The following is an 11230-nucleotide window of genomic DNA, read 5'->3' as shown; positions in this document are numbered from 1 at the left end:
ATCTAATAAAAAAATTAGCAAAGTCCTCGTGTGAGATCTAAGGGACTTCAGCGCTATTTGTGTGGCAGATCAGTGTTAGTTTTGGCTCCACCATCAGTAAAATCTTGTCGGGGGGTAACAATATTCTATTTGTCGGTACCCACTTCCGGTGTCTCGTTCCCCCGCAATTCGACTTTCAAGTTTTGACTCCGCCATCAGTAAAATCTTGTCGGGGACAAACACACCAAAATTCCGCCACGCAGGAGTTGTGCGCGTTGACAAGATCTTTCCGACGACACCTATTTGAAAACAATCGGAGCAAAACTGTAGAAGAAGATAGAAGAAAACTGACAAATCTCCAGGTTAGCATAACAGGCCGGGGATGGCGCCGACCCCATATCTTGTAGCCCCGTCCCTAAAGTTATTAATTACAGGTCCCCGATAGGTACATGTACACTCCTCGTGTTTTTACACGCGTTCTTCTACGGACTCGCATTTACTGCCAGCCAGCCAAAGTGAGATTAAAAGCTACCTTTTTACAAATAAATTTGCAAAAATGCGCTAAAAAGGTTAAATGAATTAGTCCATTATAAAATTTCCTTTTTTAAGAATCTATTTAAAAGATACATTGGTACATGTACACACTATTACGTATAGAGCTTATCACGTCAGTAGCCAAAACGAAATGCCAAATATTTAATGCTTAAAGTTACTTTCTAACCTTTTCTTCTAACTAAAACATACGAGGGTGTTTTTTAAATTATCCAGCTATAGCTATGAATGATAACGCCGTCACACCACATCTGAATTATTTGGGAACTGACCGATGTGGTGTAGTTTGAGAAACATTGCAAGTTAAGTTACAACCAGAGATCGGGCTTGCCTGTCGACGATGGACAGCTATACGCGACATGACGTCGGCGACAACATTGTCAACAACGCTGGTATGACGTACTTACAACATGGCGAACTGGGCCATGAACTCAGTTGATTTTGCTGTTGGAAGTGGTAACTTGTCTTGTTTTAGACTTGTTTGTGATCTGTTAAAATAGTTGTAAAGAAGAGTTTCTAAATGCTGTCGAAAATGTTGCACAGTCTCATAGATCGCAAGGAGCTAGTGGTAAAAGATAACTCTAATTGTTTGATTACTTGTCATATTCCTATAGAAAGAAACCGTGAGTGGTTGCCAAAGTTTGACCCAGTGATCCAGTTTGACCCAGTAGGTAATCTAGTTTGCTTCAAGTCTATAGATTATGAAATAAATGTAACTGAAGGTTGGTTTGCTGAAAATATTACTCGGTTGCTTGCTAAGTACCATATCTGTGTTAAACACTACATAAACTGTACCCTTTAGGGTCCAAAACATTAAGTTAAGCTATTCGTCATTTAACCATCACTATCTACAAGGTTACCTCATTTACCATATTGCTTTAACGTATTATGGATCTCTAATGTGTCTATGTCTCGGTCCATATACAGTGAGTTTTTTTAAAATGCGAACATAGGAGTTTGCATGCAATGTGATTTCCCTATGTTCGATTAAAAAAAAACACATCAATCTATGAGGTGTGCGCGGTTCACATTCCCAAATCGCGCAACTTGTGTGACTATAAACAGCAACTCTATAGTCTTTATGATGGAGAGCACTCGGTAAGATTTTTTAAAGAAGCCATGTGAGGCCATAGCAACTTTAGGATACATTTTTCTTAAACATACGATAACTTGACCTCACAGGCCACGCACTGACACCACAACTCATTGTGAACCAACCACAGAATACGGCCTTCTCAGAATAGAAACAGCAATGTTACAAATTTTTATGGTATTTTGGCGGACCCTGGTGGGTGTACTGCAAACTAAAGCATCAAAATCAGAGTAGCGCCGTCTGGTGACCAGCTTCTAAAGTCATGAAGTAATTTCCCCAATTCGATCTAAATCATAAATATCCATAAAGAATACACAGTTGTTAAATTAAAGTGTATTTAGGTACAATCACATTACATTATTTAACACAGAGAACTTAAATTACATGTTTACAAATTAAATATAACTTAGAAGTGAGTGGAACTTACGATTTGTAGATGTTAACACTTTGCAGAAAGATCCTTACATAACGATTTGTCATACGAAATATTTGGTTTTAATTGCTGTTTGGACTACATATTTTTGTTAAAAAATATCTTTAGAACTAACTTTTTTGTTCCAAGAGGTAAAAAAACTGTTTCAGCAAATTGTCACACAAGTTTTTGACAACAAATGTTAACTTGATCCTGGTGCTTACTTGTTACTTGAGAAGCGAGGGTGGAAGTTGTTGAATTATCTAAAACGTATTTTTTATTCATTGTCTAAAAGGAATTACAATATAAGTATCTACGTCTATATAAATATTAAAACTCAAGTCTACACCCTTTTGCGCCTATACCGTTGGTAATTTATAAATTCCATACCTTGCATAAACAAAAGAGAAATAACAGCACATTTCAACCCTCTTCGCGTTTCAAGCACAAAACAATCTGTTTCAAAATATGCCAACGATGCCTTTTTGATATTTTATCGTTACAATCCGCCACACAACACTTTTTACGATCACATAACTTGTTCCTATTTTAAATCTTTCAAAAGTCAAAATTGACATGTTTAAAACCATGTGTACGTATAAAATCGACGGTAAAAATATTTCCTGTAACGAGCAAAATTACAGGTTTTACAAAAAAGTATTTGAGTCTGCGATAAATAGTTCTCCGTACAACCACGGGAAACGCTGTAATCAGTGACAATTTAGCGCCATTTATGTTTCTGTTCTGTGAAGGTCTTATTCTGTGGAACCAACCTTCAATTATTTGTAGGTCATGTGCACCTGGCATTCTACTAATTTGATCTATTCAATACATAAATGAAGAAAATAAATACCGAAAACAATTACAATAAATGTTCGAAGTGTTCTCCTTGACATTCTAAGCAAAAACCTAACCGATTTCGTCATTAAATTGAACGGCGGTATTTTTAAAAATGTGACAGCTGGCAATTGTATCTACTACTCATTTGAACTACTCAATAGATTGATGTGTGTTTTTTTTTTAAATCGAACATAGGGAAATTACATTGCATGCAAACTCCTATGTTCGCATTTAAAAAAAATTCACTGTATATGTGGAATTTATGTGGAGTTGGAGAAAAGCTATCTCTATTGTCTATACAGGCTGATTCAAATTCGAAGGCCACCATGGACATCTCGGGAACTGTAAGAGATAGGTAGGTAGTTTAAATTCGGCAAAGTTGCGTATTTTGATGCTTAACAAAATGCAGTTTTGAAACTTAAAAAATTCAGACACTTTCGGAGATATCCGGAAAACACCGAAATTTTGCAAAATCGTTTTTATCTTTTACTGAAGTTATTTCAAAAGATGTTCGGAAATAAATAACACATTATTATGACCACTTTTTTCTCTCTACAAGATGCAAGCATCAAAATACGCAACTTTGCCAAATTTAAACTATACCTATCTATCTCTTACAGTTCCCTAAATCCCCTCGAATTTGAATCACTCTGTATATACATTGTGTTTGACATCAGACATGAACTAATTATTAACGATGCTCGAAATCGTTTATAAATTTGTATTGCTGTCTGTCTGTCCGTCCGTGTGCACGATAACTTTGTGTATAAACGTCCGTTTGCTTTGAACATTGATACACATAATGTTCTTAAGGATATAAGAAAGGTCGCTATTGATTTTCGGCTACGTAGACTAACCGGTAAATAAGTTACAGCCCAAAAACTGCCCAAACCTCCAAAAAAGGGTTTCGTTTATAACTCTTGTTATAAAGAACATATGAATGTTTGGTTTTCTGTGTTAGTAAATATTCCTTAACCCTCAGGTAACTACGTAGATGAATAAAACAAAATTACGCATGCGCAACCCAACTTTTGTATTTGCGCAATCGCATTTTTTATCTGTTGAGATATTTTATTGAAATTTTGTATGTAGGCACCTCAAATAAAAGTAAAACTGATGCCGATCAAAAAACTTGTTTTGCGCTTGCGCAATCCGATTTTTTTACATCTCCGTTAGTTATGAACCGAATTGCATGAACCCACACCTCGAATAAAAGTAAAACTAATGCCGATTCAAAAAATTTGTTTTGCGCATGCGCAATTTCAAATTTTTTATTTGTTCAACATATTTAAATGAAATTTTGTATATACGGACCTCGAATAAAAGTAAAACTAATGCCGATTCAAAAACTTGTTTTACAAGCTATACTGATCTGGTGGGACAGAATCAATCCCATAAGGTTTGTTGTAAAAATAATGTAGGTATGTGCGAGGTCTCGAGGATCGTCCAGTATTCAGTTGTATCGGATTTTGTCTTATTGCTTCCATTTGACAGAATTTGACTCCTAGGCAGTAAATTGCGCCAAACTGAAAATTTAAACTGGGTCACCGGATTAAACTAGGTCAGTAGACTAACTGGGTCACGGTATGTTTAACCTAATTCAATTCTCGTGGTTGTAAACTGTTTTCGACCAACTTTGGCAAAACGCCGCCGAGCGGAATAATCGGGATGAGACAACATTGTGGCGTCACTGAGAGCGGCCCCACAAGCGTCAAAGTCTTCTTCTAAGGCAGGCGTCTATAGAATTGGTTGAGCACCTTTTAGATCAGCGACTATGTTATTCAAAGGACCTTGATACTTTTCACATGTGGTCAATGGTCATCAAAAATGAATCAGATTCACTTCATTGTATCGCTTTGCTCTAGCGCTTAATAAACTTGTGCCACTACTGGAAGAGAAGCAGTTGAATCCAGAATTAATAGTATACTCTCGACTCGAGTATACTCGACGTCAGATCAATACACTATAGGTCTAACAATACCACCTTGGGATACACCTCACAAAACTGTACATATTTATAGTAAGTTAACTGAAAAAAAATGGCGCAATTTCATTTAAATTTAATTATTTAACTGCAAGTGTTGATATGATATAATTACATATTATGTGACCCGATTAAAAATACTTACTACTAAAATCAAACTACGTTGCACTATTCAATGGTTGCACTTTCCGCTTAATTTTATTTCTCTCAAGGCATTTACAACGTGCCTACCTAATCTTTATGATAAGATAATTCTTACTGAGCCTCCAGTAAATTTGTTCCATGTGTTACGTCATTATTGCATGCTAATTTTGGCGTTGACGACTTCCTTCTATCTCGAAAAATGGAACAAAAGAGATTCATTGTAAAGATGTACATTTTCATATTTTGTACTGCATCATCCTTCTAATAAGATCAATGAATAGGTAGTAGAACAAACATTACTGGCATGCAGTCCCAAATAGATAAAAAAACATCTAAAGTTTTATGATAGGCGCACGCCCACATGGTTCATTCTACCCCACCCTAAAGTACTTTAGTTTTAACATAAAAATGGCCGAAACAGAATTTTTTGTAACAGTTGGGTAAATACAAAGCACATTCAAACGTGGAATGTCATAATTCGTGGAGATATCGACTTTAATTCTGATATTTTAGGTTGAAAATGTATTAGTGGTATATTTTGTAGTCGGCTTTATTATTGGACGATTACCTTATCTTACTGAACAAACGTACTTGTGACGCAATTTTAATACAAAAGAAGGGCCTCAAAGATAAACGATCATTTAAGCCACATCCCACAATGCTACGCTATACTAAAATGGAACTAGCACTGCCGAAATACATAGCGTGTATTTTTTGATATGGAATTTGCCAATGGCATATCCCAGACAGTTGCAAGGTCATGCCAACCATGATTACTGCAAAAATAAATTTACACTACTTGACAGCGAACACAATCATCGCTACATGTCTCTCTCCAAGTGAAATTTGTTAATGATTAGGTGCCTGCCTGAAAAGAGAAGTCAAAGAACCATTGTAATGCTTGCACTTTTTAATGTTGCTAAAAATATCTGCTCAGAGAGCTAACTGAAAGGATAACCAGATAACCAAAGCAGTTTTGAACCTCGCTCAAACGCATAAATAGAGAATGTTACGAAATTATCCATGGAACCCTCAGCAGAGTTTGTCCAACCTCTCCTCAAGAGCTTCTCCATCAAGTTGCTCCCCGAGTACCTCTCAAGCTCTCAAATTCTCTTCACGTTTCTATTAAATGCTTTATGAGTTGTTCTCCACTTTATCTCAGTTGATTTAAATTTTTCAAGTATCTTTTCATGTTCTCCTCAAGGTTTGCTCAATTTCTTTGTAAGCGTTTGTAAAGTACCTCTACAGTTCTCTTGTCAAGTTACTCTCAGGTTCTCAAATTCCTCGTAACGCTCCTCGCTTCTTCGCGTAATTTCCCTCCAGTTCCCATATTAAGTTCGTATCCAATACCTTACAATTTCCCATAAGAGTCGAGATGATTTAACTCTTGGTCAGACTTCAAATTCCTCAGGTACACAAGCGTAATGGAAAACAAATCTATAGAAGGTGGCTCTAAACTAAAATTTACACCTTAAGCCCGTTTGCACCGACAAATTTAAGCGGAGCTTAGCTCAAGCGTCCCTTAAAATCCATGATGGCAACGATTATTGAGACGATGGTTGCCATGGATTTTAAGCTATACGCTTATAAGCTAAGCTCCGCTTAAATTTGTCGGTGCTAACGGGCATTAATAAATTATAATATTCGATACAATTAATAAAAAAAGATGCTCGAATAGGAACACGTCTCACTAATTTTCGTTTCCTTCGCTTTTTTTAATATATAGAAAATAAGATTAGTGTTTAGTCTTTAAATCATTAGAGTGAAATAAGCTTGCAAAAATGATCACACAAAATCAACTACAAACTGCCGTTTCCAGAATTTGTTGTAAAATTTCTGATAATTGATTTAGTATTAGAGGATGCAAATTGCAGTTGAAGTAATATGTTCTATTCTCCAATAAAATTTCCTTAACATGAACTAAAATACGAACCACGGTGTCCCTCAAGTTCATAGTTCCTCTCAAGTTGCCTTTAACGCGACGCTCGACGCAACGGTGCGCGCTGTCGCAACGCGACGCTCGCCGCTTTCTGAACAGTCTCTTTTGTGCGCATAAGCGTTCGCTTACCCTCCTCTCGAGTTCCAGAATTTCGAGTATTCCCAGGTGGCGCAATGCGGAAGACACTTGCATTAAATTCCGATGACAAGATGGGCACTTTTAAAATGCAGAACAACAAATTTCAATAACTAAATTTGTACCCGTTACATTCTGGAAAACCTACACATCAAATATGGTCGAGACCAACACTTTTTTTTCGCACCGTAAATAAGGTATCTGGAGAGTACTAATTTTAGAAATGATTAAAAAAAATCCCAATACAGTTAATAATTAATTACGTTACTCCGATTTTTCAGGTGCTGTGGTTGAAGTTAAAGAACCGTTTCCTTGGTTAAGTATTCGAAAAAAAAATGTTTTGTTTTGGTTTCGTCTACCATCCAATTTTTAGGGGAATATTTTTTGAAAGAAAAAAAATCCCCTTATGTGATGGTTTTGTCAGTGCGCCCCTCTGTCTGTCTGTCTGTTTTGTATATGAGCCGGATTAAAGAGTCTTGTTGAGGTGGTACCTGAACATATATTTTTTAATTACCATGTATATAAAAAATTACAATCAAACGTTACAGTGAATAGGTAATTTTTCATTTGTACTTAACGGCAACAAATAAAGAGTGACCGAGAACAAGTTCGCACATTGAGATTCGAAGAGAGACGAACCTGGCCTATTTGTATCTGGAGTTAAATTATTAATATTTAGTGGAAAAAGTGCTAAATATTATTCCATAAGTGCTTTTCCATACACATCAACAATAGAACGACGTATAGAAGTAATTTTCAACACCAATTGAGCAGACTAGAAGGGTTAAATGCGTTGACCTACTTAAGTTCCACTTCACGCGTAGGGAAGAAAGCAGCCATTTAAAGCTTTCGTTGTTAATATCGCCACTATTTATGAAGCAATCGAAGATCGAAGAATGTTATGAAACGGATGTCAGATTGCCAGGAGACTTTCCTCGTTATACTTTTCCGCAATTGTTGGAAACCTGGGTCGTATTATCTGCATGTTTCTGTTAACGGCATACCGGCCGGTTCGATAAGGTACGTCTTTTGCATTTTACGCATTTAATAAACTGAATTGCGTTTCTCTGAACAATCGTTTACATCGATTGCGCGTAAGACTTTGGGGTACATTATAGTAGTCTGAATTATCGTTAGAATATTCTTTCAAATAGGGTTGTTCGACAATTTTTGGTATTTCTTTTATTCTAACTAAAATTGAGAGATTTTGTTATTAAAAAACGATCAAAAAAAATTTCAGGGCCAAATATTGATATTTACGTCCGCGTGACGTTAGTAGCCAACACATTTGCCGCCGCCCTAAGGTTATCAAAAAGTTGATTCGCGAAATTTAGTTACCAAATGTTTACCGATTTTTTCTCTTCGCGCTGACCCTTGATTTTCAAATGCTTACAGCGGACGTAAATATCAATATTTTGCCCTCAAATTTTTTTGATCGCTTTTTAATAACAAAATCTCTCGATTTCAGCAAAAATTAAAAAAATGTCGAATTGCGCATTACTTTTAGATAGATTTTTCAGTTAGGATAATTAGATTGAATTATTTACTTAGTTAAATTGTAACCTATAACGTTTGCATCATAAACAAAACAATAGTACATTATACATTAAGGGAGAGAAATGGTTGATTTTTCCCGCGGTGTTATTGTTGCCCGAGGGCGAAGCCCGAGGGCCACAAGGCACCAAGGGAAAAACGCCATTTCTCTCCAGCGGTGTATATACTATTTTTTTCACTCGCGAGGATGTTTACTTATACTTTAAATATAGTCAAAGATTTTTCATTAGAACCCCTTTAATCGTGTTAGTGGAGTATTGAAACTGTATCATGGCAACAAGCAGGTATTAGGGCACAATAATAATCACGTTAGCAACCTCCATGCCTTTGTCTAGACTTCCATGCCAACCAATAAACAAATATATCGTGTTTTTGTGAAAACGTGCGTGGGTCTAAATTATGGAATCTGCTAGTTTTTCCGAAGAACCATTTGAGATTACTGAAGCTGCTAACGCTACTGTTACCAATTTACTGCCGCGAGGTCCAAAAAATTGTATGAAGCAGCATACCACAGTTTTAAAGATTGGTGCCTACAAAAAAGTGTGAAGACTTTTTCCGAAAATGTCATGTTGGTTTATTTTAGCGAAAAGGCTAAAAATTATAAGTGTTCCACGGTGTGGGCGCAATATTCTATGGTGAGGTCTTGCATGCTCATATATGACAACATCGATATCAGTAAATTCCGCAAACTGGTATCATTTCTAAAAAGAAATTCAGATGGGTATGCTCCCAAAAAATCAAAGATATTAAACAGAGAAGAGGTGAAAACATTTTTGTCTGAAGCTGACGATGATGCCCATCTAATGCGAAAGGTAAAATAGATTAGGCTTTAAAAAACATACTCGTACTAACAATGTTGCATTAGGTTGTGTTAATCTTCGGAATAAGTGGTGCATGTCGCACTGACGAATTAGTTAATCTAACCACGCATAACGTTAACGATATGGGATCTTCCTTCATAATTACGTTACCATTTACCAAAAACAAGACATCTAGAACCTTCGTAATAACAGGAAACATAGATGGTACAGATTTTCTTCATTTAATTCGCAAGTACGCAGCACTAAGACCTGAAACAATACAACATCAACGATTTTTCATTTTTTACAAGAATGGAAAATGTACGACTCAGCCTGTTGGCAAGAATACGCTTGGCAAAGTACCATCAACGATTGCAAGTTTCTTAAAGTTACCAAACCCCCAACTATATACGGGACACTGTCTGCGCCGATCGTCCACTACCCTATTAGCGGACGCGGGTGCTGATATTACCACTATAAAGCGGCACGGTGGGTGGAAATCTACAACTGTTGCGGAAAGTTATATTGAAAACTGTATCGCCAATAAAATTAATATTGCTAATCGGATTAATCAAGGGGATAGTTGTAGTTCTAATATCTGCAATGTCATACCAGAAACCAGTTCTTCTGATTCAAATATGTTGATCAATAAGGTACCACCAATTAATTTCTCAAAATGCGAGAATATCACGTTTAATTTAAATATAAACAATGTACCTTTTTGAGTTGTGTTAATAAATGATTATATAAGCATCAGGGAGTTTTCATTATTATTATTTCCCTAGGGAATAATTTGCCATTTCAGTCCCTATTTTGTGGTCATAGAAACGGACTTTCACTCTCGCGAGTGAAAAAACGATGTTGGTTGACAGTATTTATTGATTTAAAGGTATAATTCAGGTAACGTATCGATTTTGATCTTGAGGGGATATTTAAATTTGGCGCTTCATCTGAGCAGCTAAGTTTTGAATGTATCAATATGACATTATTGACTGTAATCAAACAACATAATCATAACATGTATTTATATCGGCAAAGAAAAAAAGTTTTGTACAACGAGCAACTACAAGTCAACGAGTCAATTAGCAAAATCAACACCATTTGCGCACTGACGTAGGTAGGAGAAAATGTTCAATCCCTATATATCGTGAAACATCACGGTGTCCGAATGCAAACTGATTGAATCAGATACGTGCACAAATGATCTACTGAGCGATAATCACCGCGCAATAGATCATTTGTGCACGCATCTAATTAAATGCGAAGCAATCCTTAGCCTTACGAAATTTCAGAAGCAGCCTCAAGTCTTATTCACATCCAATTTGCATACGTGACAACAAATAGTATATTAAGTAACAAGGGATTAAAAAGAGTTTTTCTTCCTGAAAGAATGGTTTAAAGCCCGAGGCTTGCCGAATTCTGCTGCTGAATTCTATTAAAATTCAGACTGTAAGTATTAAAACAATGTCACAAGCTGTTGGGGTTGTTCGGAAAGTCATTTCGTTTTGTTTGGTGAAAATGAAACACGAATTTTTGTAGATTGCATAAACATTTTATTAAATAATATATTCTTCATTTTGGCTTTTTGCATTTTGCTTCTGAGCTTTGCTGGCAGAAAAATGGTCCAAGTGAAATTTCACGTCCTGATTTGAAGTGACAGTTTCAAGTTTAACTTTGTTGAGAACAAAGTTGCCAAGGGGGGGGGGGGTTTAAGTAGATATTTGAGATATGTTTTAGACTACAAGCATTTTCGAGGCTAACTTTATACGTTGATAAAATAAGTTTCTAAGTGTTAGCA

At 36.2% G+C, this 11230-nt stretch overlaps 1 protein-coding gene across 1 annotated transcript; it reads left to right on the top strand.

Moving 5' to 3' along the window:
- The first annotated feature begins 9163 nt into the window (after positions 1-9163).
- LOC116174145 lies at positions 9164-10183 on the top strand. The gene is made up of 2 exons (XM_031491967.1): positions 9164-9444; positions 9498-10183. The coding sequence occupies exons 1-2, from the start codon at positions 9199-9201 to the stop codon at positions 10155-10157; spliced, it is 906 nt and encodes a 301-aa protein (XP_031347827.1). The 5' UTR covers positions 9164-9198; the 3' UTR covers positions 10158-10183.
- Positions 10184-11230: the final 1047 nt, after the last annotated feature.

The sequence above is a fragment of the Photinus pyralis genome, unplaced genomic scaffold (assembly GCF_008802855.1).
Source record: "Photinus pyralis isolate 1611_PpyrPB1 unplaced genomic scaffold, Ppyr1.3 Ppyr1.4_LG6, whole genome shotgun sequence".
NCBI lineage: Eukaryota > Metazoa > Arthropoda > Insecta > Coleoptera > Lampyridae > Photinus > Photinus pyralis.
This window is presented reverse-complemented; position numbering and strand designations above follow the sequence as displayed.